Source organism: Triticum aestivum, chromosome 4A, assembly GCF_018294505.1.
Source record: "Triticum aestivum cultivar Chinese Spring chromosome 4A, IWGSC CS RefSeq v2.1, whole genome shotgun sequence".
Taxonomy (NCBI): Eukaryota; Viridiplantae; Streptophyta; class Magnoliopsida; order Poales; family Poaceae; genus Triticum; species Triticum aestivum.
This window is the reverse complement of record NC_057803.1, coordinates 477,963,382-477,986,426: the sequence shown is the minus strand read 5'-3', so window position 1 is coordinate 477,986,426 and position 23,045 is coordinate 477,963,382. Positions and strand designations below refer to the sequence as shown.

The 23,045-nt window shown below is 45.9% G+C and overlaps 1 protein-coding gene across 1 annotated transcript; it reads left to right on the top strand.

Moving 5' to 3' along the window:
* The first annotated feature begins 10,642 nt into the window (after positions 1 to 10,642).
* On the top strand, positions 10,643 to 12,681 carry LOC123082099 (BTB/POZ domain-containing protein At3g56230). The gene is made up of 3 exons (XM_044504515.1): positions 10,643 to 11,166; positions 11,608 to 11,784; positions 11,888 to 12,681. Exons 1-3 carry the CDS (start codon positions 10,969 to 10,971, stop codon positions 12,368 to 12,370), a joined length of 858 nt encoding a protein of 285 aa, XP_044360450.1. The 5' UTR covers positions 10,643 to 10,968; the 3' UTR covers positions 12,371 to 12,681.
* The last annotated feature ends 10,364 nt before the right edge of the window (positions 12,682 to 23,045 follow it).

Below are 23,045 nucleotides of genomic sequence, written 5' to 3'. Positions count from 1 at the left end.
ACCGATCACTTTTGACCATCGTGATTACTCAGCAAGTATCCGGCGTGCAGGATGGGCTGCCCTGGTAATAGACCCAATAATTGACGCATACCATGTTACACGAGTCCTGATGGACGGTGGCAGCTGTTTAAACCTAGTATACCAGGATATAATCCACGAAATGGGGATAGACCCAACGAAAATGTGCCATAGCAACACTACCTTTAAAGGAGTAACGCTAGGCCCCGGGGCTCACTGCACGGGCTCCCTGCTACTAGAGGTTATATTCGGCTTCCCCGATAACTTCCGTATCAAACATTTAACCTTCCACATTGCTCCGTTCCAAAGTGGCTATCAAGCACTACTTGGACGCGAAGCTTTCACTCGCTTCAATGCAATACTGCATTACGCTTCCCTCGTGCTCAAGATGCCCGGTCCACGTGGCATCATTGCAGTGCATGGAAATATTGAGCGATATTTGCGCGCCGAAGAGAGTGCGACTGCCTTGGCAGCCGCACACTAAAAACGGCCTCACCAACTAAAGCATTTGATAGGCCGTCAAGACCACGGACACGGTTAGACGAGTCCGGCGCAGCTATATGTAATTCATACCGGATTGATGGCCACACCCCTATTACAAATACAAGGGGCTTAACGCGCGCAGACAAGTGGCAATTTTTACTTATCTTTAATTATACATGGTTTCTTTAAAAACTACCTTTTTGCACGACAACTTTTCACCTAAGTTCCTCTCTTTTACAGATGACCATCGTGCTACACCCGTCCAGGATACGGCACAACGGAGACACAGGCGCAGACGTGCAGCAAGGACCCGCTCCAAGGATTCTTTTTAGATTAAGACCCTGCGTGAACCTTTTTTATTGTCTCTTGTTGCTTTACATCCCTCGGATTCTCAGTACATATTGAGAAGGATGCTGACGTCTTGGCATGTGGCCACGTCAGAATAACGCACGTACCCGGGCACAAGGGGCTTCTTACAAAGGGCACTCTTTAGGCCCGGTTTATACCATAAAGACCGAATACCTTAGGGAGTGTTCGGCGTCGCGAGTTTGGCCTTATATGCATCAGCTCCAAATCATGTCTTTGGTCAAATGTTGGGTTTGCCCGGCTCCTTTGTTTTGGTGCCTTACGTTCCGTTCTATTGGCTAAGGCAGCACCAGGAGAACTACTGCGATTGTGCCCTGGTTCGTCCGGACGAGCACCTTAGTAAAGAAAGCCGAAAACTGACTGTCATGATATAGCGCGAGACTGGTCAACCACTCGATGAACTATCGGAATGTTAGAATTCCTCCGCTTTAATGAAGGGTCGTTTCCCGGCCAGGCATATACGCACCCCGAGTTCGGGAGAGTGCGGAGCCACCAGGGGCTATATAGTAGCCCCACCGTCAAACTCCTATGGCTAAGTGAAAGTGTTAAAGCATCATAGTCCGGTTGCCTCGTTCGCTGCGCTATCACCTCCTTAATAGGACCAAGACGTTGGGTTAAGTGTGAACATGCGTTTTTTGCGAGCACCTCCGCATTATATGCGTGGGGATTGAAGCCGACGACTGCAATCTTTCAGGTTATATACATATATACATAAACAGCCGCACATGAGGCACCATATTACTTCCGGCAAAGGTATAAATACACCCTTACTACATTTCATAAAAACATTGTGTTTACAATGGGGATACATGTCACTCAAACATAATATTCTTCGAACACTGGGCCTCTATCAAACGAGCACCCTCAAGAACCTCTTCAAAATAGTGCTCGGCAGCTACTCGGCCTATGGCCGAACCTTGCGCCGCAACAGTGGTAGCATCCATCTCCGTATGCCTTGACACGAGCAAAGGCCATCTGCAAGCCTACTATGCACGCCAACCTCTTCATCGCATTGATGCGTGGCACTGCACCAAGGAACTGCTGCACTAAGCAGAAATAGTTGTTCGGCTTCGGCTTCTCCGGCCACAAATGATCTACGACGGACCTCATGGCAAGTCCGAACAACCTATTAAGTTCGGCCCACTCGGCTAGCTGATCAGTCAAGGGAAGCGGACGCTCTGGAACGTTAAATTGCGACCAGAACAGCTTGTCCACTTCACGATCTGTCTGATCTCGGAAGTATTCGACCGCATCGACAACGCTTGCCGCCAAGTCCATATATGCGTCTGCCAAACTCCACAGCCGATCAAGAGGGGCATACCGCGGATCTCCGAACTTCCTCTGCAGCAGAAAGGGCTTCCCAGCCGCAATATCCCCGGCTTCGCGCAGCTCCTCCTTCTTCGCCCTCATAGCAGAGCGAGTGTCTTTGGTCTCCATCGTGGCCTTTTCAAGGTCCGCTGCCTTCACTCGGTTCTCTTCTTCAAGGAACTGGCAACGGTCGGCACTGTCTTTTAATTCTACAGCCATCTTGGCCATCTTCTCTTTGCTTTCGCAACGCGCGGCCTTCTCGGCTCTTAGCTCTTCGGCCGCCTTCAAAGCAACCGCGTTACTAACTCTTGCTTGTTCCTTGGCTCGGGCAAGTTCCACCCGAAGGGTCTCCATGGTGGCAGCTCCGTCTGCAGTCACAACATATTAAAGATACTGGCATCATGCTGCTCTTATTATGTGACATTCACCAGAAAACTTTACTTACCTTGTGACTTGTCAAGCCGCTTGTTAACAAGCTCGATGTTGGCGTCTGCCGCATCTAGTTGCCGCTTTAGTTCGGCAAACTCATTAGTCCGGCTAGCCACCGGAGCTTCCACCACCTGCACATAAATGCAGTACTGGTTATTACCTGGGACTATGATCCTCTGTTCGCCGCTGTTCTCGACGACAACCAGAGTCTCAGGGGCTACTATCAACACAGGGCACACCTAACATGTGCGGTACTATCAAAAGGTATATCATTTCACGTACCTCAAAGCCCATCAGTAGACTCATAAAGGCTTCATGTAATCCGCTTTCGGCGGACGAAATTCTTTCCATCACCGTACCCATCAACGTACGGTGTTCTTCTGAGATGGCCGCTCGCTCCAACAGCTCCCTCAGAACGTCCGACCGCATACCAGATGGTGCCAGACTCTTTTGTTTGCTCTCTTCGAGAGCCGGACGCTGGGGACTTCGAGTGACTATGGGATTATCTTCTGGCCTCACCGGATCCGGAGAGGCCCTCCGTGACGACACTTCGAGGTCGCCCACTTCTTGAGCGGGGCAGTCCGGGGGAGGCGTTTCGCTCTCCATCATCTCCAGAAGAAGATCCGCCGAAGACGAGCTCAGCTGAGAAGGGCTCAGGTCCGAACTGCAAGATATATGCTTTGGTTATTTTCCTTACAGGAAAGGTAGTATACCTTCACTATTAAAGTATTTTTTTGATCACTTACGACTCGTTGGAGGGCCGATCCCCGCGCGGACTTTGTGTGGCAAAAGCACCCCCAAGGCAGGACCCTCTGTTGGAGACTTCTTCTCCCGTTTGGAGGCCTCGGTTTCCGGATCCTCAAAGGCAGTCCTCTTCCTCCCCCGTAGCGAGAGAAGGTCAGAATCTTCTCCCTAGTCATCCTCCCTTATGGAGGCGCTCATTCCCTCGGTTGGAACTGGCAGCGATGGGGGCCCGCTTTCGCCCATATTATTCCCCCCGTATCTTCCTTCGAGGGCTCCGGCAGGGTGCGAGCTCACGCATCTTTTCCAGTACCAGGTTTTCCAAACCCTCAGGGAGGGGGGCCGAACACCGAATCATCTTCGCCTTTGTTAGCCAGTCCTGGTCAAAGGGCGATTTTTCAGGAATGACGTCATGGTAAATAAAAGACAGTGTGTCTGGCTAGAGGATTACTTACTTGTTCGGCGGCGCGGTTGCTGCTCAGGCCCACGTCCTCGGTAGTATCCGGGCACTCTATTTGAGGTCCGAAGAATGACTTGTACATCTCCTCATGCGTCAGGCCGAGGAAGCTTTGAATAGCGCACGGTCCTTCTAGGTTGAACTCCCACAAGCGAAGGGGCCGGTGTTTGCAAGGCTGGACTTGGCGAACCAGCATGACTTGCATTACCATGACCAAATTAAAATCTCCCTCGAAGAGATCTTGAATGCGGCTTTGCAGTATAGGCACGTCCTTGGCTGGACCCCAGCTCAGCCCTCTGCTAATCCATGACATCAGTTGTTGTGGGGGGCCCGAGCGGAAAGCGGGGGGAGCCACCCACTTGGCACTTCTGGGAGCTGTGATGTAAAACCACTCCCGTTGCCATAATCCGCACACCTTTGGAAAGGAACCTTTTGGCCATGGAGCTCTTGCAATCTTGCTTATTAATGCTCCTCCGCATGCTGCATGATGTCCCTCGATTGTCTTCGGCTTCACATCAAAAGTCTTGAGCCACAGGCCGAAGTGAGGGGTAAAGCGGAGGAAGGCCTCACACACGACAATAAATGCCGAGATGTGAAGAAAGGAGTCCGGGGCTAGATCGTGGAAGTCTAGCCCATAGTAAAACATCAAACCCCTTACGAAGGGATCCAGAGCGAGCCCTAGACCTCGGAGGAAGTGGTAGATGAACACGACGTCTTCGTTGGGTTTAGGAGTAGGGACGACCTGCCCTAGGGCAGGCAGCCGATGCGAAACTTCGGCGGTCAGATATCTGGCCTCCCTCAATTTCTTGATATCTTCTTCCGTAACGGAGGAGGGCATCCATCGGCCTTGAAGGCTGGATCCGGACATGGTTGAAGATCCGGAGCACCTGACCTGGGCTTTGGGTGTTAGAACTCGAGGCGAGGGAAGGATTCGATTGAGCACGGGAGGGAAAAAAGTGAAAGCCTTGGCCCTTTATAAAGAGGGTGAATACCGAGCATCCTCTCCGTGGCCGTTTGGGGCTTGCCTATAATCTAGGAGTCCTAGACGTGGTTGGGTTACCCACGCCCGTATTGATGAGAATCCTGTGATAAGGGGACACGATCTTTGCTTTGACAAGACGTGTCAAAAAACTGCCTCGCGTTGTGTGCAGGGCTAGTTAAAAGAAACGGTTCGAATAATCACCAGGCCGTGACATAATGTCGTGTTGCCAAAACAAGTCAGCAAATTGGATTTGTGGAAATATTATTCTATCTACGGTGGTATGTGGAACTTATTTTGCAGGGTCGGACACTATCCTTGTATTCAAATTCTTCCGTGGTGTATTCGGAGGAGGAACCCGCCTTGCAATGCCGAAGACACTACTTTGCGCCGGACTCATCGTCATTGAAAGCCTGGTTCAGGGGCTACTGTGGGAGTCCTGGATAAGGGGGTCTCTGGACAGCCGGACTATATCCATTGGCCGGACTGTTAGACTATGAAGATACATGATTGAAGACTTTGTCTCGTGTCCGGATGGGACTCTACTTGGCGTGGAAGGCAAGCTAGGCAATACGGATATGTATATCTCCTCCTTTGTAACTGACCTTGTGTAACCCTAACCTCTCTGATGTCTATATAAACCGGAGGGTTTTACTCCGTAGGACAACATACAATCATACCATAGGCTAGCTTCTAGGGTTTAGCCTCTCTGATCTCGTGGTAGATCTACTCTTGTACTACCCATATCATCAATATTAATCAAGCAGGACGTAGGGTTTTACCTCCATCAAGAGGGCCCGAACCTATGTAAAACATTGTGTCCCCTACCTCCCGTTATCATCCTCCTTAGACGCACAGTTCGGGACCCCCTACCCGAGATCCTCCAGTTTTGACACCGACAGAGATTGAACTAGGTATTGAGATACCGACGATCAAATCTCGGGCAAGTAACATACCGATGATAAAGGGAACAACGTATGTTGTTATGCGGTTTGACCAATAAAGATCTTCATAGAATATGTAGGAGCCAATATGAGCATCTAGGTTCCGCTATTGGTTATTGACCGGTGATGTGTCTCGGTCATGTCTACAGAGTTCTCGAACCCGTAGGGTTCACACGCTTAATGTTCAATGACGATTTGTATTATGAGTTATGTGATTTGATGAGCAATATTTGTTTAGAGTCCCAGATGAGATCGGGGACATGACGAGGAGTCTCAAAATGGTCGAGAGGTAAAAATCGATATATTGGAAGGATATATTCGGACATCGGAAAGGTTTCGAGTGATTCGGGTATTTTTCGGAGTACCGGAGAGTTACGGGAATTCGCCGGGAGAAATATTGGGCCTTATTGGGCCATACGGGAGTAGTGGAGGCAGGCCAAAGGGAAGGAGGCGCCCCCCATAAGTTCGAATTGGACTAGGGAAAGGGGGCAGCGCCCCCCCTTGCCCTTTCCTACTCCCTCTCTCTTTCCCTCTTTCTTCTCTCCTACTCCAGAAAGGAAAAGGGGAATCCTACTAGGACTTGGGAGTCCTAGTAGGACTCCCCACACTTGGCGCGCCCCCTCTAGGGCCGGCCTCCTCCTCCCTCCTTTATATATGTGGGCAGGGGACACCCCAAAGGCACAACAGACAACCTCTTAGCCGTGTGTGGTGCCCCCCTCCACAGTTACACACCTCGGTCATATCGTCGTAGTGTTTAGGCGAAGCCCTGCGCCGGTAACTTCATCATCACCGTCACCACGCCGTCGTGCTGACGAAACTCTCCCTCGGCCTCAACTGGATCAAGAGTACGAGGGACGTCACCGAGCTGAACATGTGCAGATCGCGGAGGTGTCGTATCTTCGGTGCTAGGATCGGTCGGATCGTGAAGATGTTCGACTACATCAACCGTGTTGTCATAATGCTTCCGCTTACGGTCTACGAGGGTACGTGGACAACACTCTTCCCTCTCGTTGCTATGCATCACCTAGATGGATCTTGCATGTGCGTAGGATTTTTTTTGAAATTACTGCGTCCCCCAACAATTCGGACATCGGAAAGGTTCCGAGTGATTCGGGTATTTTTCGGAGTACCGGAGAGTTACGGAAATTCGCCAGGGAAGTAGTGGGCCTTAATGGGCCATACGGGAAAGGAGAGAAGGGCCTCAAGGGTTGCCCGCCCTCCCCCAATGGCAAGTCCGAATTGGACTAGAGAGGGGGTGGCGCCCCCCTCTCCTTCCTTCTCCCTCTCCTACTCCTTCCCTCTCTTCCCTCATGGAAAAGGAAGGGACTCCAACTAGGATTGAGAATCCTAGTTGGACTCCCCCTATAGACGCGCTCCTCCTAGGCTGGCCTCCTCCTCCTCGCTCCTTTATATACGTGGGCAGGGGCACACCAGAGGCACTCCAAGATTTGTCTTAGCCGTGTGCGGTGCCCCCCCCCCTCGACAGTTACACACCTCGGTCATATCGTCGTAGTGCTTAGGCAAAGCCCTATGCCGGTAACTTCATCATCACCATCGCCACGCCGTCGTGCTGGCGGAACTCTCCTTCTTTCTCAACTGGATCAAGAGCCCGAGGAACGTCATCGAGCTGAACGTGTGCTGAACGCGGAGGTGCCGTACGTTCGGTACTTGGATCGGTTGGATCGCGAAGACGTTCGACTACATCAACCACGTTACTAAACGCTTCCACTTTCGGTCTACGAGGGTAAGTGGACACACTCTCCCCGCTCGTTGCTATGCTTCTTCTAGATGGATCTTATGTGGTCGTAGGCAAAAAAAATTAATACTATGTTCCCCAACATCTAGTTGGTCAAACCAAACCAAAATTTCGAAAAAGAAATACAAGGCTATAATAATCATGCATAAGAGAGTTCAACAAAGACTCGAATAATATTCATAGATAGATCTGACCATAAACTCGCAATTTATTGGATCCCAACAAACACACCGCAAAAAAAGAGTTACATCAAATAGATCTCCAAAGAACATCGAGTAGAACATTGTATTGAAGATTTAAAAGAGAGAAGAAGCCATCTAGCTACTGCCTACGGACCAGTAGGTCTGTGGTAAACTACTCATGCAACGTCGAAGGGGCAAGGGTGTTGATGAAGAACCCCTTCGTGATCGTTGACCCCTCCGGCAAGGTGCCGGAAAAGGCCTCTAGATTGGATCTCATGGTTCTGGAACTTGCGGCGGTGGAAACCCTGATCTCTCTGCTCCCCTAGGGTTTTGGGATTTTAAAGTATTTATAAGCTGATAGGCGGTGGAGAGGGGGCTTGTGGGCCCCACTACCCACTAGGGCGCGCCAGGGGCCTCTGGCACGCCCTGGTGCCTTGTGGGCCCTGTGGGCCTCCCCTAGGGCACTTCATTGGCTCTCAAGTTGTATTATGTCCAGAAAAAAATCATCAAAAAGTTTCGTGGTATTTAAACTTCGTTTGGTATTGATATTCTGCGAAGTAGAAAACAAGCAAAAAAACAGCAACTGGCACTGGACACTATGTCAATAGGTTAGTCTCAAAAAATATATAAAGTTGCTATAAAATAAATGTAAAACATCTAAGATATATAGTATAACAGAATGGAATAATAAAAAATTATAGATACGTTGAAAACGTATCAGCAAGCCTTTGGGTCACCCTTAAGCAAGGGCGGAGCTCTGTAGGGGCAGAACAGGGCCATGGCCCGCCCAGGAATTTGTCAAAAATAAATTAACTATGTGTCATCTTAGCCCAGCCCACTGAGCCCACGCATGCACATGTACAACATCTCGTCTCCTCGTCTCAGGCACGCACTTCCCCAATTCTCTGTAGACGCTGCCGACCGCCGTGGAGCAACCGGAGCGCTGTGGAGCAACCGACCACCAGTTACCAGTGCGTGCTGCCAGCCATCAATTCCTGCCGTTGGTTTCCTCCGACTCCAAGTCGCATGACCTGAGCGAGCCCCCTGCCGCATCACACAGGTACATGGTCAATTAGATAAGCAATAGTCTGATTCTTTGACTTGGAGATTTTGTTCAGTTCCATGCATCCAGTGATCAGTCTTGCTAGTGAAGTAGTGATAAATAAAAACCTAATGATTTGATTTTATGCAAATTGCAATTAGGTACTCATGGGCAAGGACAATCAGACTCATAAAGAATTGATTTGTTCTTCAAAAGAAAAAGAGAATTGATTTTGGTACATATTATATACATATCTTCTAGCAAAACCTTGTGACATGTCCTTATGATTCATAATTTGGAAAAAAAAATTGTGCTCTTCTTTAGTCCGGCCCGTTCAACTTTCTCTTTCAAGCTCCGCCACTGCCCTTAAGGCAAAGAAGTTAGGATCTTTTATTTTGCAAGAGTAATCACCATATTGTGTTAAGGATGTGTGATGCAAAAAAATCTATTCTTTCTTTATACAGGACGCAAAGTTTTTGCCTCCGTTTCAAAAGAAAAGGCAGCCCGACCGATCCTACGCTACGGCTAGCCGGCTGACATGCAGGACCATGCATGATGAACGCCGGATTCATACCCCGTTTACCTCTCGGTGATCGTGATTGCACGACGACAGGCTAGGCGAACGTACGCACAAACCTACTCTTACGCACGTTTGCAGTTCCGATCTCCTTTCAGTTTGATATATAGATGATCGACGATGGCGTTGCAGCTTGATTGATAAACCAACAAACGCACGCTTTATCATCAATGCGCACACCTTACATGCTTGTTAAGCTAGTACAATCAATTGGAAAAAAGGACCGCACTTTTTACACTGGCGCGCGGCGCTTTCTGAGACAGTGATTGCACGAACATGCCTTCAAATTCCCCACGAAACAGATATGATTACACTTACACATATTTTCTGCGTATATTTGTTGGATTGTTAAATTTGTATACAATGTTGCCGTTGTCACAATCAATACTACGTGGCAAACATTCTTCCAACAATCATATTCCGGCCTCTTGTTTATTTCGTTCCAACTGAAACAACTCATGCAGATATGGTCGGGTCGGATGAGTTGGGGGGTAGTGGTTAACCTGTTAATGATGTAGTACGTGCCAACCTCCAAGCTTCCAACATCTTTGAGGTCGCTCCCCAAAAGTCTCTTCTTCTCAGGTTGGAAAGTCCCTCTCAGCATTCTGCTCCATGATTCCTTCATGCAACATCTTAGAACCATCCAATTGTCTGAATTTATTTTTCTGAACATTGTGTTCTTATGATGTCCACTCATATTTGAGGAGAGAGGGAAAGAAACACGGAATTGAAGACACCGTCTGTTGTCCTTCCTTCTTAGAACATACGTCTCCTGTCTACCTCACAAGCATACTGCAGAATCAAGATCTCTTTTTTTCCCCGAAAATTGCAGAATCAAAATTATATTACTGCATTAGTAACAGCTGGTCACAAACTGCACAGGGAACCTTAAGGGAAAAGGGTGAAAGAAATATAACACTTTGGCACCAGGAAAAAAGACGACTCGATTGTGTGCATCATAATGATGCAGAGACGGAGGTTTCAACCTCCATTTCAAAAAGAAAAATCATGACTGCTCTGTTATGCCGAGATTCAAAATTACATCGAAATCAATTATGCACATAGCTAAAACGCGTTTGATATACAGCTGTGGCTGTGTTTGGTACATAGTAGTTGGCCTTGTCTATCTTTCTTATCCAGTAGACAAATTGTACCTAAGCCCACCATTAAAGAAAATTCCAACAGCCGATATCTGCACGATTTCTTTACAGGCAAGACATCCTTTCTTTCTGGTGGGGAATTAAAATCTCGAGAGCCAACTGCAATAATATTTGCCGATGATTGGTTATCCTGCTCATTTTAATAGTATGCAAGTACATATGTGTTACCGTGTTGGAAAATGGCAGGTCAGTGTGTGTGGACAATGTCCATGCAGCAACTACATTGATAAATTCCTCACACGTCTTTATCTTTTGGAGTACATTCGTTATGAGAGTTAAGCCTAGAAGAATACAGTGGAGGAGAATTTTTAATTAATTAGTTCCACGTACTGCTTGTGGTTGCTTTAGTCGGCTAGCAACCACCAAAAATACTAGTCCTTGAAAAGAAATATAGAAGCAAGCAACACACCATCCTCCTCCCTCCCTTCTCCCGGACATCTTTATATCCTCACGCAGCGCACGGCAATGGCGACCTTGCTGCCACCACCACGACCACCACCACCACCATTGCCAAGGAGAACGAAGCATGGACTGCTGCATCTGCGGCCCCATGGCCGCCATCTACAGGCCTCCGAGGAACACCATATGCTCCCCGTGCTACGAAGGCTCCAAGGCCATCATCGCCTTCCTCAACGACGGCGATCACGCCGCCGGTGACGGCCAGGACGAGCGTGGCTTGGTGACCCCCCGCGGATTGATCAAGCACAGAGACAGCTCCACCAAGGCAAGAACTCTCAAATTTATTAATCCTCATGGTCTCCAATGTTGCATATCAATCGTGTGTACTTAAGCTGTCACGAACTGTGATGGAGCTCTGCATGTAAGCAAGCAAGATACTTAAGCTGATGTCCTATGGCGAAATATCGTTTCCATAGAAACACGAAAGACCTGCATCTGCATGCGACGGGCGCCTTAATTAGTTCGTCCATCGTGGTTTGTTTGCTCTGCCGTCACCGCCAGTACTATCTTACCGACCGGCGAGCCGCATGTCTCCGTCACAGAATTGCATGCATGTCTGAACAGAAAAGTTTGGTCGGTGAGAATGACACTTGACGCCACTCTCATGATTGACGCTTCTAATGTTCAGTTAAAGTTTTAAAATGCGTAATCAGTAACGCCGGGAAGTCATTACCCTAAATTTTCTTTCTTTGTGATGTTGAAGCAGGGGATGAGAGAAGCATGGGAGCAGATGAAGGAGATGAGAGACAGGGAGGAGGCGGCGAACCAGCGGGCTGGGTTCCTCGAGCAGGGCTTCGGGGCGGCCTGGGTGGAGGGAGCCCACACCGACATAGTCGTCAAACCAGGAAATGGGCCGCCGATCCCGGCCCACAAGGCCATCCTGGTGAGCCGCCTTCCTTTATGTCCACCATCACCGCCGGCCCTTTGGGGTTTAGGCCCGCTGATGAATAAACGAATAATTAACCCCGGCCGTGCATTGCGTGCAGGCGGCGAGGTCGGAGGTGTTCCAGCACATGCTGTGCTCCGACGAGTGCAAGGCGGCCCCCGCCGGCGGCTGCGTCTCCCTCCCGGAGCTAGCCCACGACGAGCTCTCCCTCTTCCTGGCCTTCTTATACACCGGGACCCTCGACGCGGCTGCGGCGGCGACGGCGACATCGGCGTCGGAGCGACGGCTGCACGCGCTCCTGGTTGCGGCAGACAAGTACGACGTGCCGTTCCTGGGGCGGGCGTGTGAGGCGCGGCTGGTTGCGGCGATGGATCCTGGGAATGCGTTGCGGACGCTGGAGGTGGCCGATCGTGTCAGCTCGGGCGGCGCGCTGAAGGAGCGCGCCATGGGCACGGTGGTGGAGCACGCGGAGCAGGTGGTGTTCTCCGACGAGTACCACGACTTCGCCGTCAGGAACGCCGGCTTGTGCGTCGAGATCACCAGGGCGCTGCTCGCCAAGGCCGCCGGCGCCAAGAAGGCGTGAAGTGCACATGTATATAGCTAGATCCTAGATGCAGCTGTTTTTTTTCCGGGCACAGAAAAGTCGTTGCATGTGCACCCGGTGCGATCAAATGCAAGAGTAATTCAGGCTCCGTCAGTTCAGGGCTGGGCAACTTGGGTCATAGGACATCAGCTATCTTACTTTAGATGGACCCATACCTTGTGTTCGACCCTGCAGTCTCACCCCACTATGAGGTGTTTTCGATCCCATATGTACCCGTGGATCCTGCACAAGATTCCATGGAATGGCCACCATCCTCGTGGCTGTTAGATGTATTTTTTTTTTTTCGAGAATGAGCTGTTAGATGTATTCTCATCTAGTACAAGGCAATGGCACGATAAGTCTTTTCTCCGCCAAGGCGAGGCCATGGGGACAGTGGCTAATGCGCGACTAGATCCTATGATGCCGTGCTCGGGCGGTCCAAGGTGACGATATAGTGTGTATTGGCGAGGATCACTTTATGTTCATTGCCGAGGTGTGTTTGTCGTGAGGTAATACATCGATCTTAGTATATTTTTTTTCGAAAATGAGGTTGTCCTCCGGCCTTCGCATCAGAACGATGCATGCGACCATCTCATTAATAAGCAAAAGATTCAACAAAGTCTCCAGGTCTCAAAAAGGTGCAAAGCCTCACAAAGAGCAAGAAAAACATGAAACGGGATAGCCACAACCGGCGGAATAAAAATAGATAAGAAGCTCTAACAATGATAACATTTTGGATCTTAAATATGGTAGGGGAGGCTTCTTTAGGCACGTCGACTTCCTTGACTTTCACCCCTACAACGAGGTTATTTTCTTGGGTTTCTCATTTAAAGTAGTGGCTTATCATTTGAAAACCTTAAAGGTTCAGTATCTAGGTGACATCCGCCCAAGTGATTACTACCTTGCACACACAAATGGCATGTACGGATTATTCCATACACCCCGTGCATGATTGGAGAGCTTCGAGAGCACGCTTCAAGGAGTCATTTTGACTATTTGGCTACATCAGTTTAAGGAATGGTAAGCCTTCTCCAATTTACTTTTATTGATCGTCTCTTTGAAACTGCTCCAACTGGCTGGTTGCGCGATCAACATGGGTCATGTATTATTTAGACGATTCAAGGTCCAAGTCAAGTGTCGAGAAGTGTTGGGCGGCTTTGCTTTAGATTGTTTCTTCACCTGTTTGATCAATTTTTCTAGTTGCATAAATGAGTAGACATCTACTACTGAATTCAAGTCAAATTTTGTACCGGTGAGGAATTTGGGGACATGTTGTGCAATTTTGTTGTGTACTTTCGAATTCTAAGCTTTCGATTGATTCATTTGAATCCTCGATGACTCACTTGGATGGACGGTTGGTGTAGGTGCTCAACTACAATGATTTTGATGTATTGTACCTAAAATACCTAACATTATATAACAGGACACACATGAGGGTGTCAAGGCGATTGTTTTTTAAGGTGATTTTGATCACCCGCTTCGAGTCGACTCAGAAGACGGGAAGATAATTTTTGACCTACTGTCAGGGTGATTTCGATCACCCTTCGAGTTGACGGCGTCCTCTTAGGAGACAAGGAAAATAATACTTTAGACCATGTATGATGATTCCGATGCCTAAGAGAGTTAACCTCTACCCAATAAATTTTAGATAAATAAACGTTTTCCATCACAACAGCAAGAATGGCTGTGCGGCGAGATGACCAGGGCGCTGCTCACCAAGGCCGTCGGCGCCAAGAGGGCATGAAGTGAAGATGCATATAGCTAGACGCGATCGTTTTTTGTTGCTTAATATGGACACAGACGACAGGGTTTCTTTTATGTACATGTCTGTCTGAAACACGTTCAATGCCAAGATTAATTCAGGTTTTGTGTCAAAGTGCGTAATACAAGCAGTACCGAGTTGCGGTTTTGCTCCACTTGTGCGCACCCGCCTAGGTTTTTTCAGAGAATTTAAAGAGCTTTATTCAAACAAAAGAATTCCTGGGACAATCAGCCAAAAGGCTGGTCAGCAGGAAAGGAGATGGCCAACATAAGGGAATTTCTAACCGGTCCTCTATCCAACCGTAAGGGAGGATAATTTCGATTTTCCTCCCATATGGCGCACCTAACCAATCCCCAGTTCACTGTAAGGGAGAAAAAATTATCCAGTGACACCTCTCATTTCCCTAAACATACTCGGCCGTTGCGGCTCCGAGTAAAAGCCACGCCTCTCCCACGTGTTGCCTCCCGCCACTTCATCTTCGTCGGCGCACCTCCCGGCGATCGACCACCGACCCCGCCGCTACCTCGTTGCCTTTCTTGGCCCCTGCCGTCCTTCTGCCCGATGTCGCTCCCGTTCGGCTGCCGTCTTCGGAATCAAGGTGAAATGTCGCCGCCGTCGGCATAGCTGATTCATCGGATTGCTTCTAAACTCTTCATTTTCTGTCAGCCACCACATCTCACCTTGCTTGCACACCAGTTCAGGTCATTCGCACGCGCCGCCACCCGTTGGTTTGGTCTAAACGACATTGGCCGGCTGGTGCACCACCACCGCACTGTAAGTGTTCGACGAGTTGCCTAGTTGAGTTTTTTTGTTAGTTTCTTTTTTAATCGAGTCGTTTGGATTGAACGTAGCCATTTGAATTATAAATGACGAGGTTGACGTAGATGGTCTTGGAAGACTCATCGTCATCTGAAGAGGAAGAAGACGACGATGACTTCGACACCATTTTAGGCATGATTTTCAACGATGATGTTCGGCGGCCTAGGAGAGGATCACAGTTTGACCTCATACACATCAACCGTGATAGAGTGGGGGGACCATGCCAAGATCATGAGAGACTACTTTGATCCAAAGCCAGCCTGTTGGGGATATTACTACCGGACATAAATCGGCCAGGAGAGGCCGGATTATCCCCATGATGATTACTTTATTTGAATCCCATGGAGACAAAGATGGTGGCGCTTCCTGAAGGCCCAAGGCCCAAAGGCGGGTTAAGGCCTGTAGACATAAACCGACATTGATGCATGCTACCTCTTGAGCACTGCGTTGGATTTCCCCGAAAAGGAGAGGATGATGCAGCAAAGTAGCATAAGTATTTCCCTTAGTTTTTGAGAACCAAGGTATCAATCCAGTCGGAGGCCACGCACAAGTCCCTTGTACCTACACAAAAACAATAGCTCAACGCAACCAACGCGCTTAGGGGTTGTCAATCCCTTCACGGTCAGTTACGAAAGTGAGATCTGATAGAGATGATAAATAATATTTTTGGTATTTTTGGTATAGAGATGCAAAGTAAAAAGTAAAAGAAAAACAATAATAAAGTGATGGAGATTGATATGATGAGAAAGAGACCCGAGGGCCATAGGTTTCACTAGTGGCTTCTCTCAAGAGCATAAGTATTCTACGGTGGGTGAACAAATTACTGTTGAGCAATTGACAGAATTGAGCATAGTTATGAGAATATCTAGGTATGATCATGTATATAGGCATCACGTCCGAGACAAGTAGACCGACTCCTGCCTGCATCTACTACTATTACTCCACTCATCGACTGCTATCCAGCATGCATCTAGAGTATTAAGTTAAAAACAGAGTAACACCTTAAGCAAGATGACATGATGTAGAGGGATAGTTTCATGCAATATGATAAAAAACCCATCTTGTTATCCTCGATGGTAACGATACAATACGTGCCTTGCTGCCCCTTCTGTCACCGGGAAAGGACACCGCAAGATCGAACCCAAAGCTAAGCACTTCTCCCATGGCAAGAAAAACCAATCTAGTAGGCCAAACTAAACTGATAATTCGAAGAGACTTGCAAAGATAACCAATCATACATAAAAGAATGCAGAGAAGATTCAAATATTATTCATAGATAGACTTGATCATAAACCCACAATTCATCGGTCTCAACAAACACACCACAAAAATAAGATTACATCGAATAGATCTCCACGAGAGAGGGGAAGAACATTGTATTGAGATCCAAAAAGAGAGAAGAAGCCATCTAGCTACTGACTATGGACCCGTAGGTCTGAAGTAAACTACTCACACTTCATAGGAGAGGCTTGGATGATGATGTAGAAGCCCTCCGTGATCGATGCCCCCTCCGGCGGAGCTCCGGAACAGGCCCCAAGATGGGATCTCGTGGATACAGAAAGTTGCGGCGGTGGAATTAGGTTTTTGGCTCCGTCCCCGATTGTTGGGGTACGTGGATATATATAGGAGGAAGAAGTACGTCGGTGGAGCTTCGAGGGGCCCACAAGGTAGGGGGGCGCGCCCTGGGGGGGCACGCCCTCCACGCTCATGGCCGCCTCGTGGCTTTCTTGACGGAGGGTCCAAGTCTCCTGGATCTTATCTGATGAGAAAATCACGTTTCCGAAGGTTTCATTCCGTTTGGACTCCGTTTGATATTCCTTTTCTTCGAAACCCTAAAACAGGCAAAAACAGCAATTCTGGGCTGGGCCTCCGGTTAATAGGTTAGTCCCAAAAATAATATAAAAGTGGATAATAAAGCCCAATAATGTCTAAAACAGTAGATAATATAGCATGGAGCAATCAAAAAGTATAGATACGTTGGAGACGTATCAAGCATCCCCAAGCTTAATTCATGCTCGTCCTCGAGTAGGGAAATGATAAAAAGAGATTTTTTTGATGCGGAGTGCTACTTGGCATAATTTTAATGCAATTCTTCTTAATTGTGGTATGAATATTCAGATCCGAAAGATTCAAGACAAAAGTTCATATTGACATAAAAATGATAATACTTCAAGCATACTAATTAAGTAATTATGTCTTCTCAAAATAACATGGCCAAATAAAGTTCATCCCTACAAAATCATATAGTTTAGTCATGTTTCATTTTCGTCACACAAGAATGCTCTCATCATGCACAACCCCGATGACAAGCCATGCAATTGTTTCATACTTTAGTAATCTCAAACCTATAAACTTTCACGCAATATATGAGCGCGAGCCATGGACATAGCACTATGGGTGGAATAGAATATAATGAGGGGTTTATGTGGAGAAGACAAAAAGGAGAAAGTCTCACATCAACGAGGCTAATCAATGGGCTATGGAGATGCCCACCGATTGATGTTCATGCAAGGAGTAGGGATTGCCATGCAACGGATGCACTAGAGCTATAAATGTATGAAAGCTCAACAAAAGAAACTAGTGGGTGTGCATCCAACTTGCTTGCTCATGAAGACCTAGGGCACTTGAGGAGGCCCATTGTTGGAATATACAAGCCAAGTTCTGTAATGAAAACTTCCCACTAGTATATGAAAGTGATAACATGAGAGACTCTTTACTATGAAGATCATGGTGCTACTTTGAAGCACAAGTGTGGTAAAAGGATAGTAACATTGTCCCTTCTCTCTTTTTCTCTCATTTTTTGGGCCTTTTCATTTTTTATGGCCTTTCTTTTTTTTGGGGGCCTTCTCTTTTTTATGGCCTTTCTCTTTTTTTATTCCTCACTTGGGACAATGCTCTAATAATGATGATCATCACACTTTTATTTATTTACAACTCAGTGATTACAACTCGATACTAGAACAAAGATGACTCTATATGAATGCCTCCGGCGGTGTACCGGATATGCAATGAACCAAGAGTGACATGTATGAAAGAATTATGAACGGTGGCTTTGCCACAAATACTATGTCAACTACACGATCATGCTAAGCAATATGCCAATGATGAATGTGTCATGATGGACGGAATGATGGAAAGTTGCATGGCAATATGTCTCGGAATGTCTATGGACATGCCATAATAGGTAGGTATGGTGGCTGTTTTGAGGAAGATATAAGGAGGTTTATGTGTGAAAGAACGTATCATATCACGAGGTTTGGATGCACCGGCGAAGTTTGCGCCAACTCTCAATGTGAGAAAGGGCAATGCACGGTACCGAAGAGGCTAGCAAAGATGGAAGGGTGAGAGTGCATATAATCCATGGACTCAACATTAGTCATAAATAACTCACATACTTATTGCAAAAATCTACAAGTCATCAAAAACCTCGGCACTACGCGCATGCTCCTAGGGGGATAGATTGGTAGGAAAAGACCATCGCTCATCCCCGACCGCCACTCATAAGGAAGACAATCAAATAACACCTCATGTTTTAAATTTGTTGCATAACATTTACCATACGTGCATGCTACGGGACTTGCAAACCTCAACACAAGTATTTCTCAATTTCACAACTACTCAACTAGCATGACTTTGATATTATTACCTCCATATCTCAAAACAATCATCAAGCATCAAACTTTTCTTAGTATTCAATACACTCATACAAAAGTTTTATTATTAATCTTGCATACCAACCATATTAGGATTTTAAGCAAATTACCATGCTATTAAGACTCTCAAAATAATCTAAGTGAAGCATGAGAGATTAATAGTTTCTATAAAACAAATCCACCACCGTACTCTAAATGATATAAGTGAAGCACTAGACCAAAATTATAAAGCTCAAAAGATATAAGTGAAGCACATAGAGTATTCTATCAAATTCCAAATCATGTATGGCTCTCTCAAAAGGTGTATAAAGCAAGGATGATTGTGGTAAACTAACAAGAAAAGACTCAAATAATAAAAGACGCTCCAAGCAAAACACATATCATGTGGTGAATAAAAATATAGCTCCAAATAAAGTTACCGATAGAAGTAGACGAAAGAGGGGATGCCTTCCGGGGCATCCCCAAGCTTTGGATTTTAGGTCTCCTTAGATTATCTTGGGGGTTCCATGGGCATCCCCAAGCTTAGGCTCTTTCCACTCCTTGTTCCATAGTCCATCAAATCTTTACCCAAAACATGAAAACTTCACAACACAAAACTTAAAGTAGAAAACTCGTGAGCTCCGTTAGCGAAAGAAAACAAAAGACCACTTTAAGGTACTGTAATGAAATCATTCTTTATTTATATGGGTATTATACCTACTGTATTCCAACTTCTCTAGGATTACAAACTATTTTACTAGCCATAGATTCATCAAAATAAGCAAACAACACACGAAAAACAGAATCTGTCAAAAACAGAACAGTCTGTAGTAATCTGTAGCTAGTGCAAGATATGGAACTCCAAAAATTCTAAAATAAATTTATGAACGTGAGGAATTTATCTATTAATCATCTGAAAAAAGAATTAACTAAATAGCACTCTCCAAATAAAAATGAAAGCAGTTCTCGTGAGCGCTAAAGTTTCTGTTTTTTACTGCAAGTTCAACAAGACTTTCCCCAAGTCTTCCCAATGGTTCTACTTGGAACAAACACTAATTAAACACAAAAAACAAAACCAAAACAGAGGCTAAATAATTTATTTATTAAATAACAGCAAGGAATAATATTGGGTTGTCTCCCAACAAGCGCTTTTCTTTAAAGCCTTATAGCTAGGCATTGATAATTTTAATGATGCTCACATGAAAGACAAGAATTGAAGCACAAAAGGAGCATCATGAAGCATGTGACAAACACATCTAAGTCTAACATACTTCCTATGCATAGGCATCTTATAGGCAAACAAATTATCAAGGCAAGTAAAAACTAGCATATGCAAGGAAGCGGAAAGAAACAATAGCAATCTCAACATAACGAGAGGTGATTTAGTAACATGAAAATTTCTACCACCATATTTTCCTCTCTCATAATAATTACATGTGGGATCATAAGCAAATTCAACAAAATAGCTATCACATAAAATATTTTCAACATGATCCACATGCATGCAAAGTTGACACTCTTCCAAAATAGTGGGATTAACATTAACTAAAGTCATGACTTCTTCAAACCCACTTTTATCAAAAACTTCATAAGATTGAACATTATCCAAATATGTGGGATCTAAAGTCGACACTCTTCCAAACCCACTTTCAGTATTATTTCAAATACTATTATCAATCTCATATTCATCATGGGGAGTAAATAAATTTTCAAGATCATAAGAAGAATCACCCCGATCATGATCATTGCAACAAGTAGAGGACATAGCAAAACTAGCATCCCCAAGCTTAGGATTTTGCATATTATTAGCACAATTCATATTAATAGAATTTATAATAACATCATTGTAATCATGCTTTTTATTCAACGATCTATCATGAATCACTTCATGAAATACTTCATCACAATTTTCAGATTCACGAATTTCAAGCAAAACAGCATAAAGATAATCTAGTGCACAAAACTCACTAGCAATTGGTTCAACATAACTGGATCTCTTAAAAGATTAGCAAGCGGATGAGGATCCATAAATCTTAGGTTCTCTGTTTAGTAATAAATAAACGACTATTCCAACCGTACGAGCAAACAAGAAACGGGCAAAAAGAGGCAAATAGAGAAAGAGAGGGAGGATAGAGAGAGAGATGGCGAATAAAACGGCAAGGGTGAAGTGGGGGAGAGGAAAACAATAGGCAAATGGCAAATAATGTAATGCGGGAGATAGGGATTGTGATGGGTACTTGGTATGTTGACTTTTGCACAGAATCCCCGGCAACGGCGCCAAAAATTCTTCTTGCTACCTCTTGAGCACTGCGTTAGATTTCCCGAAGAGGAGAGGATGATGCAGCAAAGTAGCGTAAGTATTTCCCTCAGTTATTGAGAACCAAGTTATCAATCCAGTAGGAGGCCACGCACAAGTCCCTCGTACCTACACAAAAACAATAGCTCAACGCAACCAACGCGCTTAGGGGTTGTCAATCCCTTCATGGTCACTTACGAAAGTGAGATCTGATAGAGATGATAAATAATAGTTTTGGTATTTTTGGTATAGAGATGCAAAGTAAAAAGTAAAAGCAAAGTAAAAGCAAAATAATAATAAAGTGATGGAGATTGATATGATGAGAAAGAGACCCAGGGGCCATAGGTTTGACTAGTGGCTTCTCTCAAGAGCATAAGTATTCTACGGTGGGTGAACAAATTACTGTTGAGCAATTGACAGAATTTAGCATAGTTATGAGAATATCTAGGTATGATCATGTATATAGGCATCACGTCCGAGACAAGTAGACCGACTCTTGCCTGCATCTACTACTATTACTCCACTCATCGACCTCTATCCAGCATGCATCTAGAGTATTAAGTTAAAAACAGAGTAATGCCTTAAGCAAGATGACATGATGTAGAGGGATAGTTTCATGCAATATGATAAAAAACCATATTGTTATCCTCGATGGCAACGATACAATACATGCCTTGCTGCCCCTTCTGTCACTGGGAAAGGACACTACAAGATCGAACCCAATGCTAAGCACATCTCCCATGGCAAGAAAAACCAATCTAGTAGGCCAAACTAAACTGATAATTCGAGGAGACTTGCAAAGATAACCAATCATACATAAAAGAATTCAGAGAAGATTCAAATATTATTCATAGATAGACTTGATCATAAACCCACAATTCATCAGTCTCAACAAACACACCGCAAAAAGAAGATTACATCGAATAGATCTCCACGAGAGAGGGCGAGAACATTGTATTGAGATCCAAAAAGAGAGAAGAAGCCATCTAGCTACTGACTATGGACCCGTAGGTCTGAAGTAAACTACTCACACTTCATCGGAGAGGCTTGGATGATGTAGAAGCCCTCCGTGATCGATGCCCCCTCCGCGGAGCTCCGGAACAGGCCCCAAGATGGGATCTCGTGAATACAAAAAGTTGCGGCGGTGGAATTAGGTTTTTGGCTCCGTCCCTGATCGTTTGGGGTACGTGGATATATATAGGAGGAAGAAGTACGTCGGTGGAGCTTCGAGGGGCCCACGAGGCAGGGGGCGCGCCCTGGGGGGGCGCCCTCCACTCTCGTGGCCGCCTCGTGGCTTTCTTGACGGAGGGTCCAAGTCTCCTGGATCTTATCTGATGAGAAAATCACGTTTCCTAAGGTTTCATTCCGTTTGGACTCCGTTTGATATTCCTTTTCTTCGAAACCCTAAAACAGGCAAAAAAACAGCAATTCTGTGATGGGCCTCCAGTTAATAGGTTCGTCCCAAAAATAATATAAAAGTGGATAATAAAGCCCAATAATGTCTAAAACAGTAGATAATATAGCATGGAGCAATCAAAAAGTATAGATACGTTGGAGACGTATCAAGCATCCCCAAGCTTAAGAAGGTCCAAAATCAGTTTGACGTGAAGATCAAGAAGGTTCGGAGTGACAATGGAACGGAGTTCAAGAACGCAAATGTGGACACCTTTCTTGATGAAGAAGGGATTTCACACGAGTTCTCGGCTACGTACACACCTCAACAAAATGGAGTCGTTGAGAGGAAGAACCGGACGCTCATCAAAATGGCAAGAACGATGCTTGATGAATACAAGACGCCGAAGCACTTTTGGGCAGAAGTGGTTGAGACAGCTTGTCACGCAACAAATCGCTTATATCTTCACAAGCTACTCGGCAAGACGGCATACGAGCTTCTCACCGGTAACAAACCCCAAGTTGGATACTTTCGAGTATTCGACTCAAAGTGCTACATTCTTGATAAGCATCGTCGTTCAAAGTTTGCTCCTAAATCTCATGAAGGTTTTCTACTTGGTTATGGCTCAAACTCTCACACTTATCGTGTCTACAACAATTTCACCCGAAAGGTTGAAGAGACGGTAGATGTGAAGTTTGATGAATCTAATGGCTCGCAAGTAGAGCAATTGCCAATTGATGTAGGAGACAAAGACCCTTCAGAAGCAATCCAAG

What these genes read in the sequence shown, in the direction of transcription:
- LOC123082099 (XM_044504515.1), top strand. Translation starts at nt 10,969, where the DNA reads ATGGACTGCTGCATCTGCGGCCCCATGGCCGCCATCTACAGGCCTCCG. An exon ending in ACAGAGACAGCTCCACCAAG is followed by an intron (nt 11,167 to 11,607) that starts GCAAGAACTCTC and finishes ATGTTGAAGCAG; the next exon opens with GGGATGAGAGAAGCATGGGA. An exon ending in CGGCCCACAAGGCCATCCTG is followed by an intron (nt 11,785 to 11,887) that starts GTGAGCCGCCTT and finishes CATTGCGTGCAG; the next exon opens with GCGGCGAGGTCGGAGGTGTT.